The sequence below is a fragment of the Thalassophryne amazonica genome, chromosome 17 (genome assembly GCF_902500255.1).
Source record: "Thalassophryne amazonica chromosome 17, fThaAma1.1, whole genome shotgun sequence".
NCBI classification, from domain to species: Eukaryota; Metazoa; Chordata; class Actinopteri; order Batrachoidiformes; family Batrachoididae; genus Thalassophryne; species Thalassophryne amazonica.
In genome coordinates this window covers 1,857,565-1,883,621 of record NC_047119.1, presented here as the reverse complement: position 1 = coordinate 1,883,621, position 26,057 = coordinate 1,857,565, and the positions used below count along the sequence as shown (strand labels likewise).

The window sequence follows — 26,057 nt, the reverse complement described above, 5'->3', positions numbered from 1 at the left end:
GCATCCTGACATCGGGGTGAATGTGAGGCATTATTTGTAAAGCGCTTTGAGTATCTTATGCAGATGGAAAGGCGCTATCTAAATGCAGTCCATTTACCATAAAAATTTCACAATATATTACCATAACTAATTATAGGAAATTCATTTCTGTAGGACACCATGAATCTCTCCGGTTTGGTACACACAACCACAATCATGTCCAGAAGACTCTTTGATACCCACAAGGAGCGTCAGACACAAAAGATGACTGGTGAAAGCACTGTTTCCAGAGCATTGTGCAGTTGACTGGAAGGGAAAAGTGTGGTCAGAAAAAATGCAGAAGCAACAGGGATGATCATAATGTTGATTACATTGTAAGCAAAGCTGATTCAAAAACTTGGGTTAACTTCACAAAGAGTAGACGAAGGCTGGCTGGAGTCGGTGCATCAAGAGCCACAGCACAGACGTGTCCAGGAAATGGGCTGCAAGTGTCCCATTCCAAGAATCAAGCTGCGGAACCAGAGTCCGAGGCACCTGGGCTGAGGAGAGAACTGGACTCAGTGGCCCAAAGTCCTCTTTTCAGATGAAAGTTAACTGAGTCTGGAGGAAGCGTGGAGAGGCACAGAATCCCAGCATGACAGATGGTGCAAACTGTTCCTTTTTAAAAGCCCGTCGACTCCATGAATAATTCTAATCACTTTTTACCAAAACTGGAGCCAGACGTTGCTTCAAGTCCAGTGTGAAGTTTCCAGTCAGTTATGACTTGAGGTACCATGTCATCTGCTGGATTTGGTCCATTGTTTTATAAAGTCCAAAATTAACAGGCACCTACCAGATTTCAGAGCATTTCATTCTTCCAGCTCCTGCCAACCTTTGTGGAGAGGCTGATTTCCTTTTCCAGGACTTGGTTCAACATCTGTGTTGTGCATTTTTCTCCTTTGTAGCTCCACTCAGGACACAAAATCATCATCTACCAGCATGAGAAGCAGGTGCTCCAACCAGGAGGCCAAAACCCACAGGCTCCGGTATCCGTGGTCATACCGTCTTTCTGGTATTGGGGTTACACAGCACCTGTCCACAGCGCCAAATCTACTGGTAGCTAGTTGACTGACTGTTGCAGTATTTTATTTGATTGGCCCCAAAGACGATTCCTGATTTTCTGTGAGGTATTGTCAAGAGGAAGCTCATCAGACGCAACAACACAGATGAGCTGAAGGCTGCAATCAAAGCAACCTGGACATCTCTAACACTTCAGCAGGACCACGCCGCACTGATCCAGGAATTCATTCAAAAGGAACCCCAAATATTCAGCACATAAATGAACACTTTCCAAAAGTTCTAAATTTCTGTATAAATCCCTTTAAATTGATTTTTTTTAAAATTGATCTTAGGAAATTAAATGTTTAATTGATCTTATGAAATATTGTGTTTTTTTTAAGATACTTTTTGTGCTTACAATTTTCAGTAATAAAAAACATTGAACTTTTTCCCTCAAGATTCTAGATTTTGTGAGACACCTCTTTAGGCAGTTTGTTTCTGGCTCAAGACACCCCTGATGACACTAATGAATAATCAAGTTCTGGAAAGACGTGCTCTGTCTTTGGAGGAAAACAAAGGCCCAAGTCGGTGCTTCCTGTCTGACTGGTTGAGAGACCATCTGGAAGCACCAGGATGCCATCTTCCAGACATCACCACACATTTGTCCAGCGACTTCCTAAACTTCATTGAGAAGGTTGCTTTAGTCTGGATTTCTTTGACGTGTTACCAAAATAAAAATAGGAGAGAAAGAGAAAAATAAAATAAAATCAAGAAATTCTTTTCTCCAAGTAGTATTAGACATAAAGCTGGTGATGAATAATCTTGATCAAATCTGTGTAATTTAAACAAAGCTAAGGGGTCTGAATTCAAGCACAGATTTTTATTGGCCAGACTAATTTGTCAGTTGTAAAGACCAACCAACCAGGTTTGATGCAGTTACTGAAACCAAGGGAGGTGGAATCAAATATTAATGATTCAAGGCGCCCCGGCCAAAAAAAGGGGCCAAAATAAAAAAATCTATGCACACGTCATATGTCATCTTGAAGTACATCTCAGGGAATTTTATCTCTGGTGTTTCTAATTTCATCTGTACAAGTTTTGTCATTCACAAGACGCCTCAAAGTAGAATTCCATCAGTTTGCCTTTTTGCTCGATTGTAAGCGCCATTCTCATTGGATCAATCTCAAACTACATTATAAGAAATTCCTCACATATATCTTGATGGTTGGAGAGAAAAAAAATGAACAAACAGAAGTCAGATTAGCCGTTGCAGAATTGGGAGTCAAGTGATTTTTGAGACACCCTGTACTTACATTACAGTAGAACTTACCAGGTCCCAGAATTTTTGAAATGCCTGCTCAAAATCTGAGTGATTGGTCCAAAAGACCCTATGTTATATTACTCCAGGTGAAACTCAGGATAAGATGCTGTTTGCTGATGTTTTGAGATCCAGCTAATGCTTAGCCTTGGCTCGTGTGTCAAACATCACACTGAGAAAGTGAGGAACCTCGGGGTAATTTTTGATCCTACATTGTCCTTTGACCTCCACATTAGATATTACGAGGACTGCTTTCTTGCATCTGTGAAATATAGTGAAGATTCGGCCCATCCTGTCTATAGCTGATGTTGAGACCCTGATTCATGTGTTTATCTCTTCTAGATTGGACTACTGCAATGTTCTATTTTCTGGTTTACCACAGTCCAGCATTAGGGCTCTCCAATTGGTTCAAAATGCTGCAGCCAGACTTTTAACACAAAGTAGAAAGTTTGACCACATTATACCCATTTTGGTGTCTCTTCACTGGCTTCCTGTTCCAGTGAGATCAGATTTTAAGGTTCTGCTACTAACCTATAAATTTGTCCACAGACTGGCACCTCCCTACCTAGCTGACCTAATTAAACCTTACGTACCGGCCCGGGCTCTGTTCTCAGGATGCAGAACTACTTTGGGTCCCTCGGGTGAATAAGAAGTCTGCAGGTCACAGAGCTTTCTCTTATCGTGCCCCTGTTCTGTGGAATGATCTCCCTGCGTCAATAAAACAGTGAGAAGCACTCCTTTTCCCTATCGTATGACTAGGATACTGGCATAGTATGTTACTACGCTTTTTACTTATATATATATTTTTTAATCTTTTAATTCATGTTTTTTTTTTTTCCCCAATTATTTTGTGTGAAGCGCCTTGAGGCGACTGTGGTGATTTGGCGCTATATACGATGAATTAATTGACTTGACTGCTTGCTTAAGTACACAAGGCATCAAAAAAAACAAACAAAAAAACAAAAACTGGATCTTCTGAAATGAACTAAATGAATATTCAATTCATTTCTCTGATCACTTCCTGTTCCGGAGCACAGCTGTGTTTTTCTGTATCTGTTAGCTGTTTAATCTGCGCAGTTAGATTGATCTAGTTATCCAGATTACGATTTGTTTTCCAGTGTAATCTTTACGTGCCTTAACTAAAGCACTCCTTCTGCTGAATCGCCTCTAAATTATTTACACATTATTCACTTTGCGTGTTTTTAGGAATCCGCTAGCTTAGCGCAGCTACTAGCTCTTAGCCGATTTAGCATGGCGGCTTCTCCTGTCTCTCCCGCACTTTTCTGCTCTGGGTTGTGAAATGTTTAGTTATTCCTCGGCCTCCTTTAGCAGTAACGGTACTTGTAATAAGTGTAGCTTATTCGTAGCTTTGGAGGCCAGGCTGGGCGAATTGGAGACTCGGCTCCGCACCGTGGAAAATTCTACAGCTAGCCAGGCCCCTGTAGTCGGTGCAGACCAAGGTAGCTTAGCTGCCGTTAGTTTCACTCTGGCAGATCCCGAGCAGCCGGGAAAGCAGGCCGACTGGGTGACTGTGAGGAGGAAGTGTAGCCCTAAACAGAAGCCCCGTATACACCGCCAACCCGTTCACATCTCGAACCGTTTTTCCCCACTCGACGACACACCCGCCGAGGATCAAACTCTGGTTATTGGCGACTCTGTTTTGAGAAATGTGAAGTTAGCGACACCAGCAACCATAGTCAATTGTCTTCCGGGGGCCAGAGCAGGCGACATTGAAGGAAATTTGAAACTGCTGGCTAAGGCTAAGCGTAAATTTGGTAAGATTGTAATTCACGTCGGCAGTAATGACACCCAGTTACGCCAATCGGAGGTCACTAAAATTAACATTGAATCGGTGTGTAACTTTGCAAAAACAATGTCGGACTCTGTAGTTTTCTCTGGGCCCCTCCCCAATCAGACCGGGAGTGACATGTTTAGCCGCATGTTCTCCTTGAATTGCTGGCTGTCTGAGTGGTGTCCAAAAAATGAGGTGGGCTTCATAGATAATTGGCAAAGCTTCTGGGGAAAACCTGGTCTTGTTAGGAGAGACGGCATCCATCCCACTTTAGATGGAGAAGCTCTCATTTCTAGAAATGTGGCCAATTTTCTTAAATCCTCCAAACCGTGACTATCCAGGGTTGAGACCAGGAAGCAGAATTGTAGTCTTACACACCTCTCTGCAGCTTCTCTCCCCCTGCCATCCCCTCATTACCCCATCCCCGTAGAGACGGTGCCTGCTCCCAGACTACCAATAACCAGCAAAAATCTATTTAAGCATAAAAATTCAAAAAGAAAAAATAATATAGCACCTTCAACTGCACCACAGACTAAAACAGTTAAATGTGGTCTATTAAACATTAGGTCTCTCTCTTCTAAGTCCCTGTTAGTAAATGATATAATTGATCAACATATTGATTTATTCTGCCTTACAGAAACCTGGTTACAGCAGGATGAATATGTTAGTTTAAATGAGTCAACACCCCCGAGTCACACTAACTGTCAGAATGCTCGTAGCACGGGCCGGGGCGGAGGATTAGCAGCAATCTTCCATTCCAGCTTATTAATTAATCAAAAACCCAGACAGAGCTTTAATTCATTTGAAAGCTTGACTCTTAGTCTTGTCCATCCAAATTGGAAGTCCCAAGAACCAGTTTTATTTGTTATTATCTATCGTCCACCTGGTCGTTACTGTGAGTTTCTCTGTGAATTTTCAGACCTTTTGTCTGACTTAGTGCTTAGCTCAGATAAGATAATTATAGTGGGCGATTTTAACATCCACACAGATGCTGAGAATGACAGCCTCAACACTGCATTTAATCTATTATTAGACTCTATTGGCTTTGCTCAAAAAGTAAATGAGTCCACCCACCACTTTAATCATATCTTAGATCTTGTTCTGACTTATGGTATGGAAATAGAAGACTTAACAGTATTCCCTGAAAGCTCCCTTCTGTCTGATCATTTCTTAATAACATTTACATTTACTCTGATGGACTACCCAGCAGTGGGGAATAAGTTTCATTACACTAGAAGTCTTTCAGAAAGCGCTGTAACTAGGTTTAAGGATATGATTCCTTCTTTATGTTCTCTAATGCCATATACCAACACAGTGCAGAGTAGCTACCGAAACTCTAAGTGAGATAGAGTATCTCGTCAATAGTTTTACATCCTCATTGAAGACAACTTTGGATGCTGTAGCTCCTCTAAAAAAGAGAGCTTTAAATCAGAAGTGTCTGACTCCGTGGTATAACTCACAAACTCGTAGCTTAAAGCAGATAACCCGTAAGTTGGAGAGGAAATGGAATATGATCAATCTATCTTTGTTAGTTGGCTATGTACCACAGGCTTTTAAGGTGGCAGTAATTAAACCATTACTTAAAAAGCCATCACTTGACCCAGCTATCTTAGCTAATTATAGGCCAATCTCCAATCTTCCTTTTCTCTCAAAAATTCTTGAAAGGGTAGTTGTAAAACAGCTAACTGATCATCTGCAGAGGAATGGTCTATTTGAAGAGTTTCAGTCAGGTTTTAGAATTCATCATAGTACAGAAACAGCATTAGTGAAGGTTACAAATGATGATCTTATGGCCTCGGACAGTGGACTCATCGCTGTGATTGTTCTGTTAGACCTCAGTGCTGCTTTTGATACTGTTGACCATAAAATTTTATTACAGAGATTAGAGCATGCCATAGGTATTAAAGGCACTGCGGTGGTTTGAATCATATTTGTCTAATAGATTACAATTTGTTCATGTAAATGGGGAATCTTCTTCACAGACTAAAGTTAATTATGGAGTTCCACAAGGTTCTGTGCTAGGACCAATTTTATTCACTTTATACATGCCTCCCTTAGGCAGTATTATTAGACGGTATTGCTTAAATTTTCATTGTTACGCAGATGATACCCAGCTCTATCTATCCATGAAGCCAGAGGACACACACCAATTAGCTAAACTGCAGGATTGTCTTACAGACATAAAGACATGGATGACCTCTAATTTCCTGCTTTTAAACTCAGATAAAACTGAAGTTATTGTACTTGGCCCCACAAATCTTAGAAACATGATGTCTAACCAGATCCTTACTCTGGATGGCATTACCCTGACCTCTAGTAATACTGTGAGAAATCTTGGAGTCATTTTTGATCAGGATATGTCATTCAAAGTGCATATTAAACAAATATGTAGGACTGCTTTTTTGCATTTACGCAATATCTCTATAATCAGAAAGGTCTTGTCTCAGAGTGATGCTGAAAAACTAATTCATGCATTTATTTCCTCTAGGCTGGACTATTGTAATTCATTATTATCAGGTTGTCCTAAAAGTTCCCTGAAAAGCCTTCAGTTAATTCAAAATGCTGCAGCTAGAGTACTGACGGGGACTAGAAGGAGAGAGCATATCTCACCCATATTGGCCTCTCTTCATTGGCTTCCTGTTAATTCTAGAATAGAATTTAAAATTCTTCTTCTTACTTATAAGGTTTTGAATAATCAGGTCCCATCTTATCTTAGGGACATTGTAGTACCATATCACCCCAATAGAGCGCTTCGCTCTCAGACTGCAGGCTTACTTGTAGTTCCTAGGGTTTGTAAGAGTAGAATGGGAGGCAGAGCCTTCAGCTTTCAGGCTCCTCTCCTGTGGAACCAGCTCCCAATTCAGATCAGGGAGACAGACACCCTCTCTACTTTTAAGATTAGGCTTAAAACTTTCCTTTTTGCTAAAGCTTATAGTTAGGGCTGGATCAGGTGACCCTGAACCATCCCTTAGTTATGCTGCTATAGACGTAGACTGCTGGGGGGTTCCCATGATGCACTGTTTCTTTCTCTTTTTGCTCTGTATGCACCACCCTGCATTTAATCATTAGTGATCGATCTCTGCTCCCCTCCACAGCATGTCTTTTTCTTGATTCTCTCCCCTCAGCCCCAACCAGTCCCAGCAGAAGACTGCCCCTCCCTGAGCCTGGTTCTGCTGGAGGATTCTTCCTGTTAAAAGGGAGTTTTTCCTTCCCACTGTAGCCAAGTGCTTGCTCACAGGGGGTCGTTTTGACCGTTGGGGTTTTACATAATTATTGTATGGCCTTGCCTTACAATATAAAGCGCCTTGGGGCAACTGTTTGTTGTGATTTGGCGCTATATAAAAAAATTGATTATTTATGAAAAGGTTTGCGACCCAAACTAAATAAATTAAAAGAGAGAATCCAGACTTCTTTATATTAAAATTACTTTGTGCCCTTTAAAGAAAACAGAACAAATCTACGCTCGAGTCTCCCATCAAATAAATGGATATTGCAAATACAACCCCTGGCAATAATTATGGAATCACCGGCCTCGGAGGATGTTCATTCAGTTGTTTAATTTTGTAGAAAAAAAAGCAGATCATAGACATGACACAAAACTAGAGTCATTTCAAATGGCAACTTTCTGGCTTTAAGAAACACTATAAAAAAAAAAAATCAGGAAAAAAAAAATAATGGCAGTCAGTAACAGTTACTTTTTTAGACCAAGCAGAGGAAAAAAAAAATATGGAATCACTCAATTCTGAGGAAAAAATTATGGAATCACCCTGTAAATTTTCATCCCTAAAACTAACACCTGCATCAAATCAGATCTGCTCGTTAATCTGCATCTAAAAAAGGAGTGATCACACCTTGGAGAGCTGTTGCACCAAGTGGAATGACATGAATCATGGCTCCAACACGAGAGATGTCAATTGAAACAAAGGAGAGGATTATCAAACTCTTAAGAGAGTAAATCATCATGCAATGTTGCAAAAGATGTTGGTTGTTCACAGTCAGCTGTGTCTAAACTCTGGACCAAATACAAACAACATGGGAAGGTTGTTAAAGGCAAACATACTGGTAGACCCCAGGAAGACATCAAAGCGTCAAGACAGAAAACTTAAAGCAATATGTCTCAAAAATCGAAAATGCACAACAAAACAAATGAGGAACGAATGGGAGGAAACTGGAGTCAACGTCTGTGACTGAACTGTAAGAAACTGCCTAAAGGAAATTGGGATTTACATACAGAAAAGCTAAACGAAAGCCATCATTAACACCTAAACAGAAAAAAACAAGGTTACAATGGGCTAAGGAAAAGCAATCGTGGACTGTGGATGAAAGTCATATTCAGTGATGAATCTCAAATCTGCATTGGGCAAGGTGATGATGCTGGAACTTTTGTTTGGTGCCGTTCCAATGAGATTTAAAAAGATGACTGCCTGAAGAGAACATGTAAATTTCCACAGTCATTGATGATATGGGGCTGCATGTCAGGTAAAGGCACTGGGGAGATGGCTGTCATTACATCATCAATAAATGCACAAGTTTACGTTGATATTTTGGACACTTTTCTTATCCCATCAATTGAAAGGATGTTTGGGGATGATGAAATAATTTTTCAAGATGATAATGCATCTTGCCATAGAGCAAAAACTGTGAAAACATTCCTTGCAAAAAGACATATAGGGTCAATGTCATGGCCTGCAAATAGTCCGGATCTTAATCCAATTGAAAATCTTTGGTGGAAGTTGAAGAAAATGGTCCATGACAAGGCTCCAACCTGCAAAGCTGATCTGGCAACAGCAATCAGAGAAAGTTGGAGCCAGATTGATGAAGAGTACTGTTTGTCACTCATTAAGTCCATGCCTCAGAGACTGCAAGCTGTTATAAAAGCCAGAGGTGGTGCAACAAAATACTAGTGATGTGTTGGAGCGTTCTTTTGTTTTTCATGATTCCATCATTTTTTCCTCAGAATTGATTCCATATTTTTTTCCCTCTGCTTGGTCTAAAAAAGTAACCGTTACTGACTGCCACAATTTTTTTTTCCTGATTTCTTATAGTGTTTCTTAAAGCCAGAAAGTTGCCATTTGAAATGACTTTAGTTTTGTGTCATGTCTGTGATCTGCTTTTTTTCTACAAAATTGAACAACTGAATGAACATCCTCCGAGGCCGGTGATTCCATCATTTTTGCCAGGGGTTGTATATTCAAGAAAATTCTCTGTTCCACTCCAACATGAAGCAAAAGCTGCACTGTTGTTTCGCCAAACAGAACCCTACGGAACTTTCAGTTGTCATGGGCGGCGCCTCCTGACACACGTTTTGAGAACTGCCTACTCCAGACAAATTCACCAAATAGTACCATCCCGTTTGCATTTCTTAGTAACTGATGAAAATGAAGTTCAAGGCACATTCAGTGACTTGGAAGCATTCATGTATTCATCCCCCGACTTGCCACGTTCTACCAAAGTGGTACACTTACGCACGCCATCACTTTGGCTTTGATATTCTGAATGTGTCATGTAGAGATTTGTTTTCACACAGTTTAAAGGGCATAATTTTAGAAATTTTAATATAAAGAAGTTTTTAACAATCTAATTTTTCCCATTGTTGACATGAATAAATAAAATGTTCAAAACCTCAAGTGGTCAAACATTTCACAGAACTGTGTACATTACTGACACATGCACATGATGTTACTACCACCCCACCAGCAATCAATCAATCAATTTTTTTTTATATAGCGCCAAATCACAACAAACAGTTGCCCCAAGGTGCTTTATATTGTAAGGCAAGGCCATACAATAATTATGTAAAACCCCAACGGTCAAAACGACCCCCTGTGAGCAAGCACTTGGCTACAGTGGGAAGGAAAAACTCCCTTTTAACAGGAAGAAACCTCCAGCAGAACCAGGCTCAGGGAGGGGCAGTCTTCTGCTGGGACTGGTTGGGGCTGAGGGAGAGAACCAGGAAAAAGACATGCTGTGGAGGGGAGCAGAGATCAATCACTAATGATTAAATGCAGAGTGGTGCATACAGAGCAAAAAGAGAAAGAAACAGTGCATCATGGGAACCCCCCAGCAGTCTACGTCTATAGCAGCATAACTAAGGGATGGTTCAGGGTCACCTGATCCAGCCCTAAGTATAAGCTTTAGCAAAAAGGAAAGTTTTAAGCCTAATCTTAAAAGTAGAGAGGGTGTCTGTCTCCCTGATCTGAATTGGGAGCTGGTTCCACAGGAGAGGAGCCTGAAAGCTGAAGGCTCTGCCTCCCATTCTACTCTTACAAACCCTAGGAACTACAAGTAAGCCTGCAGTCTGAGAGCGAAGCGCTCTATTGGGGTGATATGGTACTACGAGGTCCCTAAGATAAGATGGGACCTGATTATTCAAAACCTTATAAGTAAGAAGAAGAATTTTAAATTCTATTCTAGAATTAACAGGAAGCCAATGAAGAGAGGCCAATATGGGTGAGATATGCTCTCTCCTTCTAGTCCCCGTCAGTACTCTAGCTGCAGCATTTTGAATTAACTGAAGGCTTTTTAGGGAACTTTTAGGACAACCTGATAATAATGAATTACAATAGTCCAGCCTAGAGGAAATAAATGCATGAATTAGTTTTTCAGCATCACTCTGAGACAAGACCTTTCTGATTTTAGAGATATTGCGTAAATGCAAAAAAGCAGTCCTACATATTTGTTGATTATGCGCTTTGAATGACATATCCTGATCAAAAATGACTCCAAGATTTCTCACAGTATTACTAGAGGTCAGGGTAATGCCATCCAGAGTAAGGATCTGGTTAGACACCATGTTTCTAAGATTTGTGGGGCCAAGTACAATAACTTCAGTTTTATCTGAGTTTAAAAGCAGGAAATTAGAGGTCATCCATGTCTTTATGTCTGTAAGACAATCCTGCAGTTTAGCTAATTGGTGTGTGTCCTCTGGCTTCATGGATAGATAAAGCTGGGTATCATCTGCGTAACAATGAAAATTTAAGCAATACCGTCTAATAATACTGCCTAAGGGAAGCATGTATAAAGTGAATAAAATTGGTCCTAGCACAGAACCTTGAGGAACTCCATAATTAACTTTAGTCTGTGAAGAAGATTCCCCATTTACATGAACAAATTGTAATCTATTAGACAAATATGATTCAAACCACCGCAGCGCAGTGCCTTTAATACCTATGGCATGCTCTAATCTCTGTAATAAAATTTTATGGTCAACAGTATCAAAAGCAGCACTGAGGTCTAACAGAACAAGCAGAGATGAGTCCACTGTCCGAGGCCATAAGATGATCATTTGTAACCTTCACTAAAGCTGTTTCTGTACTATGATGAATTCTAAAACCTGACTGAAACTCTTCAAATAGACCATTCCTCTGCAGATGATCAGTTAGCTGTTTTACAACTACCCTTTCAAGAATTTTTGAGAGAAAAGGAAGGTTGGAGATTGGCCTATAATTAGCTAAGATAGCTGGGTCAAGTGATGGCTTTTTAAGTAATGGTTTAATTACTGCCACCTTAAAAGCCTGTGGTACATAGCCAACTAATAAAGATAGATTGATCATATTTAAGATCGAAGCATTAAATAATGGTAGGGCTTCCTTGAGCAGCCTGGTAGGAATGGGGTCTAATAAACATGTTGATGGTTTGGATGAAGTAACTAATGAAAATAACTCAGACAGAACAATCGGAGAGAAAGAGTCTAACCAAATACCGGCATCACTGAAAGCAGCCAAAGATAACGATACGTCTTTGGGATGGTTATGAGTAATTTTTTTCTCCAATAGTTAAAATGAAGTCAAAGTATGCAAACACTTCCAAGAACACATTGTTTCATTTGCGTAAATTTCTTTTCAGTTTCTTGTACATCTGGTTTATGTAACCAACTTCAATTTCCATAGAGTGAAACAGGTTAGTCCCGAGGTTATTGTTAGAGAAAAGAAAAAGCAAAATGAAAGGGCATTTTACAGTCTGAATTAGCTGCTGTGCATGAGGCAAATGTTGAAAACAGGCCTGCGTTTGCTTAACATTACCAGTAGTTTAGAGAGGCAAGTGAAATTTTATCTAAGCAGAACAGCAAATTTGTTTTTTGTTTCTAATTTTTATATAGAGAGATCATGATGCCATACCTGACAAGTCTTACTTTACCTTAAAAAAAAAAAAAAAACACTGTAGAAAGAAGTTAACCAAAAGGTGACACCAAGAGGCAAGAATGTGCCTGTTCACCAAAAAGTCCTGCTTTTTTTTTTGGCAAAGTAAATTAAAGTCAAGCCTCTGCTAATGAGTAATGGGAGTGTGCTAAAACGATGCAAGAATCATATACGAGAACGGGGCATCTGTGTGTGATTTGGAGCCAGAATAGAGTCACAACAGGGTCTTTAAAGAGGAAAACGGAAAGCAAAGGCCAGCATCTTAGACTGGGTCAGTGCTGTCAGTCTACAGGTCGCTTTTCACTGTATTTCTTTGTGTGCTCCTCTGCAGTCTTCAGGAATTTTGCACGGTCTTTAGCGTATTCCTCCGCCAGGTCTGCCCTCAGAGGATGTTCAGGCTGAGGGGTGTTTACTATAGCAACGAGATTCTCGATCACTGCAGGAAAAAAACAAAACAAAACCTTGTATCAGAAATCATCAAGAGACTTAAAATAGTATAACACAAATTTGAAAGATCTGATGTGCTTCAATGTGGAAATACATAGGACCAAAACTGTTCCAAAGCACAATTATAATTTTTAGGTTTTCTGTAGGCTATTACCTGACAAATATGCAACTGCAGCTCTTCTTTCATAGTAGTAAATGACACACAGCAATTAAGAACAACTCCTGAAACTTTCATGCAGGTAGCACGAATAATTCAAAAGTAATGACTTATTGAACTTGGTATCTTTTTCTGTACCCACTGTTTTTACAGCGAAATACCTGAAAAACCAATAGGCAAAAGGCTAAATTTTTGTATGGTGCTTTGTGGGAATAACATTTTAAGTATTAAAACTAAATAAAAATCAAAGGTCATTTTCTGAAATCTTGTGTTTGGAGGCAGATTTACCTCCTTCTAGTGCATCCATAAAGTACTTAACACTTCACTTTTTCCACATTTTGTTATGTTACAGTCTTAAAATATACAGCTTTAATCGAAAAAAAAAATATTACAGGCACTTGGAAGCTTTGAAATGAAATCATCAAAAACAAAAGTTGTTAAAGACTATCCAGCTTATTTTTACACAGCTACAGACACAATCATTAAGGAACATAAACCCATAGTTGACCACTTCAATGATTATTTTGTTAATGTGGGTAAAAATGTAGCTAATTCAATTGTATCCCCTAAAATGTGTTCCTTGGATAACAGCAAAACAATCAATACAGTTTGGATTCAATGTTTAAGAAACAGATGAAAGAAATAATTAACGCAGTTAATAAATTAAAAAGGTAAAACAACTGACATTTATAATTTTGACATGTTTTTGATAAAAAGATTATTAACTGTATTGTTAAACCTTTAACTTATATTTGTAATTTGTCATTAATGACTGGGAAATTTCCTTCTAAAATGAAAAAGCTAAAGTGATTCTGCTGTTCAAATCTGGTGACAAACATGTTTTTTCAATCTACAGGCCAATCTCACTGTTGCCACAATTTTCAAAAATTTTGGAAAAGGCATTTGCAAAGAAGCTAAATGATTTTATTGCTAACCATCATATACTTAGTGAACAGCAATATGGATTCAGAATAAACCCAAATCAAGTAACTAGCCTATATACTTTACTTATAACAACAAAGATGAATATAACATCAGCCAAGTAGTGAATAGTTTCAATAATTTTTTGGTAATGTTGGGCCAGATCTGGCAGCTGAAATTCCACACAGCCCATGGGAAGATCAGCAATTAATTAATAGAAACCCACACACAATATTTCTTGTTCTAGAAATTATTAATGTAATTAGTAAATATAAAAGTAAAAAGTCTACAGATTATAACGATGATGACTTTAGTAAAGCAAATAATTGCTGAAATCGCAAAACCATTATCACATATTTTTAATAAATTATTTCAAACTGTAACTGTTCCAAACAGTATGTAAGTGGCAAAAGTGATACCTTTATTTAAATCTGGTAGCAAACATCTTTTTACTAATTACAGGCCTGTGTCTCTATTGTCACAATTTTTAAAGATATTGGAAAAACCTTATAACAACAGATTGGAAGAATTTATAGAACACCACAACTTGCTTGATGAAAGTCGATATGGTTTTAGAGCGAAAAGATCCACTGCATTGGCACTGTTCAATTCAACAGAAAAAATCAATAAACGTGGACCAAAAGGAAATAGTAATAGGTTTATTTATTGACCTAAGAAAGGCTTTTGACACAACATATTACTTCAAAAGATGGAACTGTATGGGATCAGAGGGATGGCTCTGAACTGGATTAAAAGTTACTTACAAAACTGGAAACAGTTTGTTAAACTGAGGGACTACTGTTCTTCATATCTGGACATCATTTGTGGGCTTCCCCAGGGTTCTGTGTTGGGACCAAAATTATTTTGTACATCAATGATTTATGCAAAGTTTTGGGTTTGTTTTAAGCAGTTCTCTTTGCAGACGAGACAAACCTGTTTTGTTCAGGAGAAAATCTGCAACAATTAGCATTTAGAAACTGAAAGGACGTATTCATAAGAAACTATCAACATGTATTGCAGTATTAAATAAAGCAAAGCATGTTCTTGATTCCAAAACACTACATACTCTGTATTGTTCATTGGTTTCACCCTACCTGACTTACTGTGCTGAAGTTTGGGGCAACAATTATAAAACTACATTGCAACCATTATTCATTTTTCAAAAAAAAAAAGAGCAGAACAAGTCATAATGAAGGTTATCGAGATCAGACTAATCCATTGTTCATTAAATCTAAAATATTAAAACTCCATGATATGATTGCATTTAAGACGGTTCAATTAATGTATAAAGTGAAAAACAAGCAACTACCCTTTAGAATTCAAGAATTTTTCTCGGACAGAGGGGTAAATATAATCTACGGGGCTTGTTATTTTAAAACTGCTGGCGCTCGGGCGACCAGGAAAAGGTTTCTGTATCTCCATTTGTGACCCTAAAATGTGGAATAAAGTGACGGAGGAACTCAAGCGGTGTCCAAATATTATTCAGTTTAAGTATCAATATAAAGAAATGTTCTCTAAATATGCGACTGATGAAGAAAGATGAGTTTGTGCTGCTATATTGTGGATGTAACAGCGCGCACACACTGCGCGCGGACTCAACAGGCTGCAGGCTGGGAGGGAGGGGGTGCGTGAGGGAGATTAACGTGTCATGCTTCCATTCAGGAGAGTCTGACAACCATCAGTGCGCAGCGAGCGCGGAGCAGAGAGGATTTTAACCCGAGTGAACAAGTAAAAAAAAAAAAACAAAAAAAAAAAAAACGTGAAGCTGCCTTACTTCTCTCTGAACTTTCTCTAAAGGTGTGATTCTGCCGTTACCATCCTGTTCACACCATGTGCGCGTCGTATGCTGAATTTATGAGATCATGAGATGAAATAAATGGTCAAATAGCTTTAAAAACATATTTAAAAATGAGAATATATGAATGAACTGAGCCACAAAAAAAAAAAAAAACAACAAAACAAAACAAAACCCCTGACATGGAGAAGCTGTGGTGATGTGCAGACGCACAGATCACAAAAAGCAGGCGAGAACGCTGAACTTTAACAGCTATTAAATAGCCCAACGCTTTAAACACGAGACCATCACCTCCCCATGTTGATGTTCAGTCAAATTCAGGTCTGGGCTCTGGCTGGGCCACTCAAGGTCATTCACAGAGTTGTCCTGAAGCCACTCCTTTGATATCTTTGCTGTGTGCTTAGGGTCATTGTCCTGCTGAAAGATGAACCGTCGCCCCAGTCTGACGTCAAGAGCGCTCTGGAACAGGTTTTCATCCAGGATGTCTCTGTACATTGCTGCATTCATCTTTCCCTCAATCCTGACTAGTCTCCCAGTTCCTGCTGCTGAAAAACATCCCCACAGCATGATGCTGCCACCACCATGCTTCACAGTAGGGATGGTGCCTGGTTTCCTCCAAACATGACGCCAAAGAGTTCAATCTTTGTCTCATCGTACCTGAGAATTTTGTTTCTCCTGGTCTGAGAGTCCTTCAGGTGTCTTGTCAAACTCCAGGTGGGCTGCCATGTGCCTTTTACTAAGGAGTGGCTTCTGTCTGGCCACTCTACCATACAGGCCTGATTGGTGGATTGCTGCAGAGATGGTTGTCCTTCTGGAAGGTTCTCCTCTCTCCACAGAGGAATGATGCAGCTCTGACAGAGTGACCATCAGGTTCTTGGTCACCTCCCTAAGGTCCTTCTCCCCCGATCGCTCAGTTTAGACGGGCGTCCAACTCTAGGAAGAGTCCTGGTGGATCTGAACTTCTTCCATTTACAGATGATGGTGGCCACTGTGCTCATTGGGACCTTCAAAGCAGCAGAAATGTTTCTGTTCCCTTCCCCAGATTTGTGCCTCCAGACAATCCTGTCTCAGAGGTCTACAGACAATTCCTTTAACTTCATGCTTGGTTTGTGCTCCGACTGTCAACTGTGGGACCTTATATGTAGACAGGTGTGTGTGTCTTTCAAAATCATGTCCAATCAAATGAATTTACCCCAGGTGGACTCCAATTAAGCTGCAGAAACATCTCAAGGATGATCAATGGAAACAGGAGGCACCTGAGCTCAATTTTGAGCTTCATGGCAAAGACTGTGAATACTTATGGACATGTGATTTTTAAATTTATTTTTAATAAATTTGCAAAAATCTCAAATGAATCTTTTTTCACATTGTCATAACGGGGTATTGTGTGTAGAATTTTAAGGGAAAAAAATAATAATTTCATCATTTTGGAATAAGGCTGTAACATAAAATGTGGAAAAAATGAAGCATTGTGAAAATTTTCCAGATGCTCTGTATACAAAGAAACCAATTCCTACCATAGTGGAGCAGAGAACTGTAGCAATTGTTCATTTCTGGAAAAAAGCACCAAAATTGGCACACATACACCTTAGAAATTACTCTTTTGTAATAGCATATTAGCTACCCAAATTTCCAATAGGCAGCCAGGTAGGGGTCAATTGAAGAATTACACAGGGGTCAAAATTTAAAAATGCTCCAATCATGTTGAAAGCTATACCACATTATTTGTCTGATCATGAAGATTCCAAAAGGGTATAGCTTGGACTATCTGTGACTGAATATTATGGAGTTGAATAGTTTTGACTGTGTTCAATGCTTGGTCTGTAAAGTAAGGGTCAAACAATGTCGCTGACCATTGGATTATATGCCATTTGACATATGTTACCCCGTAACATGATAACTAAGCATGACACATGGTGCAAACTATTCCTTCTTGAAACCCTAATAACCAATAATTTGCACCACTTTTTAACAAAATTGGAGTAACTAACTTTTGACTCCTGTACAAACTGAAATTGGCCTTTGTCACCATTCTTGCTGTTTTTACCCCATAACATTCAGTCACAGATAGTCCAAACTACACCTTTTTGGAATTGTTATGATCAGACACAATGTGGTATAGCTTTCAATATGATTGGAACATTTTTTAATTTTGACCACTGCGCAATTCTTCATTGACCCCTATTTGGCCCCCAATTGAAAATTAAAATGGTTAAAGCAGTTTGTCTAAAATATATACCAAAAGGTATACACTGTCAAACTCTTGACAGACTGAAGTGATGTGTGAGTGAGAGAGAGTCAGTTAAAGCAAGCAAGAGAGCGAAAGATTGTCAGTGATGTGATTCAATTCTCTGCATTTCCCCAAGTAGCCTGCAGCAAAACCATTTCCCCTAGGCTGCTTGAATGCTAGTGTCAATACATTAATGAAATATCTAAAACCCACAGATACGGCAGTTGTTTATTTTTTTAAATATATGACACCAACACAAAACCAGATCTCACACACCTTGGTACGTTTTCGTGGCTGGCTTCCAGGATTCCGCACTGATTATAGGTAGGCAGACCTGGCCCTTCTCATCAATGTTTGGATGGTAGATTTTAGTCTTGAAAGTAATTTTGGGTGGCTTAAAGGGGTACTCCGCAGGGAAGTTGATCTCAATTCGAAATGCGCCTTTATCATATGGTGGACAATCCTTGGAAAACAATACTGGTTATTAGACAAGCAAGACAAACAGACCAGCAACTGCTGTGAACTCAAAACAGCATTTAGATGGCATTCAAATCTTACATATAAACATCAGACACACACATACTAATTATATAATAGTGTCCCAAAAAAAAAAAAAAATACAACATTTAAAACACTAGGTTTGACGCTTAAATACTACAAACTTAATCACTCATGTTTCTTTTTTGCTTGCAGAGACCCTGAAGTTTATGTTGATGCCAAGCAAGACTGAGGAAAATGCCAAGATTAACCAAACTACAGCGAACACACACAATTCCAATGAAGTTGGGATGTTGTGTAAAATCAAATCAATTTTATTTATATAGCGCCAAATCACAACAAACAGTTGCCCCAAGGCGCTTTATATTGTAAGGCAAAGCTATACAATAATTACGGAAAAATCCCAACGGTCAAAACGACCCCCTGTGAGCAAGCACTTGGCGACAGTGGGAAGGAAAAACTCGCTTTTAACAGGAAGAAACCTCCAGCAGAACCAGGCTCAGGGAGGGGCAGTCTTCTGCTGGGACTGGTTGGGGCTGAGGGAGAGAACCAGGAAAAAGACATGCTGTGGAGGGGAGCAGAGATCAATCACTAATGATTAAATGCAGAGTGGTGCATACAGAGCAAAAAGAGAAAGAAACAAACACTCAGTGCATCATGGGAACCCCCCCAGCAGTCTAAGTCTATAGCAGCATAACTAAGGGATGGTTCAGGGTCACCTGATCCAGCCCTAACTATAAGCTTTAGCAAAAACGAAAGTTTTAAGCCTAATCTTAAAAGTAGAGAGGGTGTCTGTCTCCCTGATCTGAATTGGGAGCTGGTTCCACAGGAGAGGAGCCTGAAAGCTGAAGGCTCTGCCTCCCATTCTACTCTTACAAACCCTAGGAACTACAAGTAAGCCTGCAGTCTGAGAGCAAAGCGCTCTATTGGGGTGATATGGTACTATGAGGTCCCTAAGATAAGATGGGACCTGATTATTCAAAACCTTATAAGTAAGAAGAAGAATTTTAAATTCTATTCTAGAATTAACAGGAAGCCAATGAAGAGAGGCCAATATGGGTGAGATATGCTCTCTCCTAGTCCCTGTTAGCACTCTAGCTGCAGCATTTTGAATTAACTGAAGGCTTTTCAGGGAACTTTTAGGACAACCTGATAATAATGAATTACAATAGTCCAGCCTAGAGGAAATAAATGCATGAATTAGTTTTTCAGCATCACTCTGAGACAAGACCTTTCTAATTTTAGAGATATTGCGCAAATGCAAAAAAGCAGTCCTACATATTTGTTTAATATGTGCATTGAATGACATATCCTGATCAAAAATGACTCCAAGATTTCTCACAGTATTACTAGAGGTCAGGGTAATGCCATCCAGAGTAAGGATCTGGTTAGACACCATGTTTCTAAGATTTGTGGGGCCAAGTACAATAACTTCAGTTTTATCTGAGTTTAAAAGCAGGAAATTAGAGGTCATCCATGTCTTTATGTCTGTAAGACAATCCTGCAGTTTAGCTAATTGGTGTGTGTCCTCTGGCTTCATGGATAGATAAAGCTGGGTAACATCTGCGTAACAATGAAAATTTAAGCAATGCCGTCTAATAATACTGCTTAAGGGAAACATGTATAAAGTGAATAAAATTGGTCCTAGCACAGAACCTTGTGGAACTCCATAATTAACCTTAGTCTGTGAAAAAGATTTCCCATTTACATGAACAAATTGTAATCTATTAGATAAATATGATTCAAACCACCACAGCACAGTGCCTTTAATACCTATGGCATGCTCTAATCTCTAATAAAATTTTATGGTCAACAGTATCAAAAGCAGCACTGAGGTCTAACAGAACAAGCACAGAGATGAGTCCACTGTCCGAGGCCATAAGAAGATCATTTGTAACCTTCACTAATGCTGTTTCTGTACTATGATGAATTCTAAAACCTGACTGAAACTCTTCAAATAGACCATTCCTCTGCAGATGATCAGTTAGTTGTTTTATAACTACCCTTTCGAGAATTTTTGAGAGAAAAGGAAGGTTGGAGATTGGCCTATAATTAGCTAAGATAGCTGGTCAAGTGATGGCTTTTTAAGTAATGGTTTAATTACTGTCACCTTAAAAGCCTGTGGTGCATAGCCAACTAATAAAGATAGACTGATCATATTTAAGATCAAAGCATTAATTAATGGTAGGGCTTCCTTGAGCAGCCTGGTAGGAATGGGGTCTAATAGACATGTTGATGGTTTGGAGGAAGTAACTAATGAAAATAACTCAGACAGAACAATCGGAGAGAAAGAGTCTAACCAAATACCGGCATCACTGAAAGCAGCCAAAGATAACGATACGTCTTTGGGATGGTTATGAGTAATTTTTTCTCTAATAGTTAAAATTTTATTAGCAAAGAAAGTCATGAAGTCATCACTAGTTAAAGTTAAAGGAATACTCGGCTCAATAGAGCTCTGACTCTGTCAGCCTGGCTACAGTGCTGAAAAGAAACCTGGGGTTGTTCTTATTTTTTCTTCAATTAGTGATGAGTAATAAGATGTCCTAGCTTTACGGAGGGCTTTTTTATAGAGCAACAGGCTAAGTGAAGATCTTCTAAATTAGTGAGACGCCATTTCCTCTCCAACTTCTGGGTTATCTGCTTTAAGCTGCGAGTTTGAGAGTTATACCACGGAGTCAGGCACTTCTGATTTAAAGCTCTCTTTTTCAGAGGAGGTACAGCATCCAAAGTTGTCTTCAATGAGGATGTAAAACTATTGATGAGATACTCTATCTCACTTACAGAGTTTAGGTAGCTACTCTGCACTGTGTTGGTATATGGCATTAGAGAACATAAAGAAGGAATCATATCCTTAAACCTAGTTACAGCGCTGTAACTAGGTTTACTAAATGTAAATAAACTGATTTTCAAATCCTCTTCAACCTATATTCAATTGAATACACCACAAAGACAAGATATTTAATGTTCAAACTGATAAACTTTATTGTTTTTGTGCAAATATTTGCTCATTTTGAAATGGATGCCTGCAACATGTTTCAAAAAAGCTGGGACAGTGGTAACAACACTCAACAAGCGTTTGGGAACTGAGGACACTAATTGTTGAAGCTTTGTAGGTGGAATTCTTTCCCATTCTTGCTTGATGTACGACTTCAGTTGTTCAACAGTCCGGGGTCTCCGTTGTCGTATTTTGCGCTTCATAATGCACCACACATTTTTAATGGGCGACAGGTCTGGACTGCAGGCAGACCAGTCTAGTACCCGCACCCTTTTACTACGAAGCCACGCTGTTGGAACACGTGCAGAATGTGGCTTGGCATTGTCTTGCTGAAATAAGCAGGGACGTCCCTGAAAAAGACGTTGCTTGGATGGCAGCATGTGTTGCTCCAAAACCTGGATGTACCTTTCAGCATTGATGGTGCCATCACAGATGTGTAAGTTGTCCATGCCATGGGCACTAACACACCCCGGCGGCAGCATTTCTGGATGTTGATGTATGGCTTCGCATAGTAGAGTTTTAACTTGCACTTATAGATGCAGTGACGAACTGTGTTAACTGACAATGGTTTTCTGAAGTGTTCCTGAGCCAACGTGGTAAGATCCTTTACACAATGATGTCGGTTTTTACTGCAGTGGTGCCTGAGGGATCAAAGGTCACGAGCATTCAATGTTGGTTTTCGGCCTTGCTGCTTACGTGTATAAAGTTCTCCAGATTCTCTGAATCTTCTGATTATATTATGGACTGCAGATGATGGAATCCCTAAATTCCTTGCAATTGAATATTGAGAAACATTGTTCTTAAACCGTTGGACTATTTTTTCATGCAGTTGTTCACAAAGTGGTGATCCTCACCCCATCTTTGCTTGTGAACGGCTGAGCGTTTTGGGGATGCTCCTTTTATACCAAATCATGACACTCACCTGTTTCCAATTAGGCATTCTTTGAGCATTAACTTTCCCAGTCTTTTGTTGCCCCATCCCAACTTTACTGAAACGTGTTGCAGGCATCCATTTCAAAATGAGCATATATTTGCACAAAAATAATAAAGTTTATCAGTTTGAACATTAAATATCTTGTCTTTGTGGTGTATTAAACTGAATATAGGTTGAAGAGGATTTGCAAATCATTGTATTCTGATTTTATTTACATTTTACACAACGTCCCAACTTCATTGGAATTGGGGTTGTACATACAGTGAGGAAAATGTGTGGGGGTGGTGGCCAAGTGGTTAATGCACTTGGTTTCAGTGCAGATGGTTCCGGGTTCAAATCCCACCCCTACCACATTTCTCCATGTAATGTGGAGTTGCGTCAGGAAGGGCATCCGGCGTAAAACCTGTGCCAAGTCAACATGCAGATTTACCTTGGATTTGCTGTGGCAACCCCGAGTGCAAAACAAGGGAGCAGCCGAAGGGACTTACTTACATACAGTGAGGAAAATAAGTATTTGAACACCCTGCGATTTTGCAAGTTCTCCAACTTAGATATCATGGAGAAGTCTGAAATTTTCATCTTAGGTGCATGTCCACTGTGAGAGACATAATCTAAAAAATAAAAAATCCTGAAATCACAATGTGTGATTTTTTATAATTTATTTGTATGTTACTGCTACAAAAGTATTTGAACACCTGTGAAAATCAATGTTAATATTTGGTACAGTAGCCTTTGTTTGTAATTACAGAGGTCAAACGTTTCCTGTAGTTTTTCACCAGGTTTGCACACACTGGTGCAGGGATTTTGGTCCACTCCTCCATACAGATCTTCTCTAGATCTTTCAGGTTTGGAGTTTCAGCTCCCTCCAAAGATTTTCTATTGAGTTCAGGTCTGGAGACTGGCCAGGCCACTCCAGGACCTTGAAATGCTTCTTACAGAGCCTCTCCTTAGTTGCCCTGGCTGTGTGTTTGGGGTCATTGTCAAGCTGGAAGACCCAGCCATGACCCATCTTCAATGCTCTTACTGAGGGAAGGAGGTTGTTTGCCAAAATCTCGCAATACATGACCCCATCCATCCTCCCCTCCAAACGGTGCAGTCGTCCTGTCCCCTTTGCAGAAGAGCACCCCCAGAGTATGATGCTTCCACCCCCATGCTTCACGGTTGGGATGGTTTTCTTGGGGTTGTTCTCATCCTCTAAACATGGTAAGTGGAGTTGATTCCAAAAAGCTCTATTCTGGTCTCATCTGACCACATGACCTTCTCCCATGCCTCCTCTGGATCATCCAGATGGTCACTGGTAAACATCAAATGACCCTGGACATGTGCTGGCTTGAGCAGGGGGACCTTGCTGGCCTGCATGATTTTAAACCATGACAGCATCATGTGTTACTAATGTAATCTTTGTGACTGTGGTCCCAGCTCTCTTCAGGTCATTGACCAGGTCCTCCTGTGTAGTTCTGAGCTTTCTCAGAATCATCCTTACCCCACAAAGTGAGATCTTGCATGGAATCCCAGACCGAGGGAGATTGACAGTCATCTTGTGTTTCTTCCACTTTCTAATAAATAATCATAACAGTTGTTGTCTTCTACCAAGCTGCTTGCCTGTTGTCCTGTAGTCCATCCCAGCCTTGTGCAGGTCTACAGTTTTGTCCCTGGTGTCCTTAGACAGCTCTTTGGTCTTGAATATGGTGAACAGGCTGGAGTGTGATTGACTGAGTGTGTGAACAGGTGTCTTTTATACAGGTAACAAGTTCAAACAGGTGCAATTAATACAGGTAATGAGTGCAGAATAAGAGGTCTTCTTAAAGAAAAATTAACAGGTCTGTTTAAGCCAAATACTGGTTGCTGAAAATACTTATTTGCAGCAGTAACATACAAATAAATTATAAAAAAAAAAAAAAAAAAAAAAAAAAAAAAAAAAAAAAACATACATTGTGATTTCCGGAATTTTTTTTAGATTATGTCTCTCACAGTGGACATGCACCTAAGATGAAAATTTCAGACCCCTCCATGATTTCTAAGCGTGAGAACTTGCAAAATCGCAGGGTGTTCAAATACTTATTTTCCTCACTGTACATACATACTGTCGAGGTCAGAATTACCACCACCCCTATATTTTATGTACACATTTTAATATATGATCAGAAATAAATGCAAACAAAGCAATTTTGTTCAATAAAAATCCATCCATCCATTTTCTTCCGCTTTATCCGGAGTCGGGTTGCGGGGGCAGCAGCTCAAGCAAAGCCGCCCAGACCTCCCGATCCACACACACCTCCCCCAGCTCCTCCGGGGGAACCCCAAGACGTTCCCAAGCCAGCCGAGAGATGTAGTCCCTCCAGCGTGTCCTGGGTCTTCCCCGGGGCCTCCTCCCAATGGGACGTGCCCGGAACACCTCTCCAGCAAGGCGTCCAGAAAAGATGCCCGAGCCACCTCAACTGACTCCTTTTGACGTGGAGGAGCAGCGGCTCGACTCCGAGCTCCTCCCGAGTGACCGAGCTCCTCACCCTATCTCTAAGGGAGTGCCCAACCACCCTGCGGAGGAAACTCATCTTGGCTGCTTGTACTCGCGATCTCGTTCTTTCGGTCATGAGCCAAATCTCATGACCATAGGTGAGGATCGGAACGTAGCTTGATCAGTAAATCGAGAGCTTTGCCCCCCTACTCAGCTTTCTCTTCACCATGACGGCCCGATACAGCGACCGCATCACTGCAGCTGTTGCACTGGTCCGTCTATCGATCTCATGCTCCATCTGTCCCTCACTCGTGAACAAGACCCCGAGATACTTAAACTCCTCCACTTGAGGCAAGGACACTCCACCGACCTGAAGAGGGCAAAGCACCTTTTTCCGGTCGAGAACCATGGCCTCGGATTTGGAGGTGCTGATTTTCATCCCAGACGCTTCACACTCGGCTGCAAACCACCCCAGTGCACGCTAAAGGTCCTGATTTGATGAAGCCAACAGAACCACATCGTCCGTAAACAGCAAAGACGAGATTCTGTGGTTCCCAAACCAGACCCCCTCTACACCCTGGCGGCGCCTAGAAATTCTGTCCATAAAAACAATGAACAGAACCGGTGACAAAGCGCAGCCCTGGCAGAGGCCAACGTGCACTGGAAACAGGTTTGACTTACTACCGGCAATGCGAACCAAGCTCCTGCTGCGGTCGTACAGGGACCGGATAGCCCTTAGCAAAGGACCCCGGACCCCGTACTCCCGGAGCACCCCCCACAGGGTGCCCCGAGGGACACGGTCGAATGCCTTCTCCAGGTCCACAAGACACATGTAGACTGGTTGGGCGAACTCCCATGAACCCTTGAGCATCCGATGGAGCGTGTAGAGCTGGTCCAGTGTGCCGCAACCAGGACGAAAACTACACTGCTCCTCCTGAATCCGAGGTTCGACCATCGGTCAAATTCTCCACTCCAGTACTCTGGAATAGACCTTACCGGGGAGGCTGAGGAGTGTGATCCCCCTATAGTTGGAACACACCCTCCAGTCCCCCTTCTTAAACAGAGGGACCACCACCCCGGTCTGCCAATCCAGAGGCACTGTCCCTGATCGCCACACGATGCTGCAGAGGTGTGTCAGCCAAGACAGTCCCACAACATCCAGAGACTTAAGGTACTCAGGACGGATTTCATCCACCCCAGGAGCCTTGCCACCGAGGAGCTTTCTAACCACCTCGGTGACTTCGGCCTGAGTAATGGATGAGTCCGCCTCTGAGTCCCCAGTCTCTGCTTCCTCTTCGGAAGACGTGACGATGGGATTGAGGAGATCCTCAAAGTACTCCTTCCACCGCCCGACAACATC

At 40.6% G+C, this 26,057-nt stretch overlaps 1 protein-coding gene across 1 annotated transcript in view; it reads right to left on the bottom strand.

Annotated features, from left to right (window-relative positions):
* Nucleotides 1-12,264: 12,264 nt before the first annotated feature.
* ube2l3a (ubiquitin-conjugating enzyme E2L 3a) overlaps nt 12,265-26,057 on the bottom strand; it is a 30,650-nt gene continuing 16,857 nt past the window's right edge. Inside the window, exons 3-4 of the mRNA XM_034192657.1 lie at nt 18,092-18,278; nt 12,265-12,701 (exon numbers count right to left, since the gene is read on the bottom strand). Of these exons, the coding sequence (XP_034048548.1) occupies nt 12,547-12,701; nt 18,092-18,278 (342 nt within the window). The 3' untranslated portion in view covers nt 12,265-12,546. The remainder of the gene's footprint in view (nt 12,702-18,091; nt 18,279-26,057) is intronic.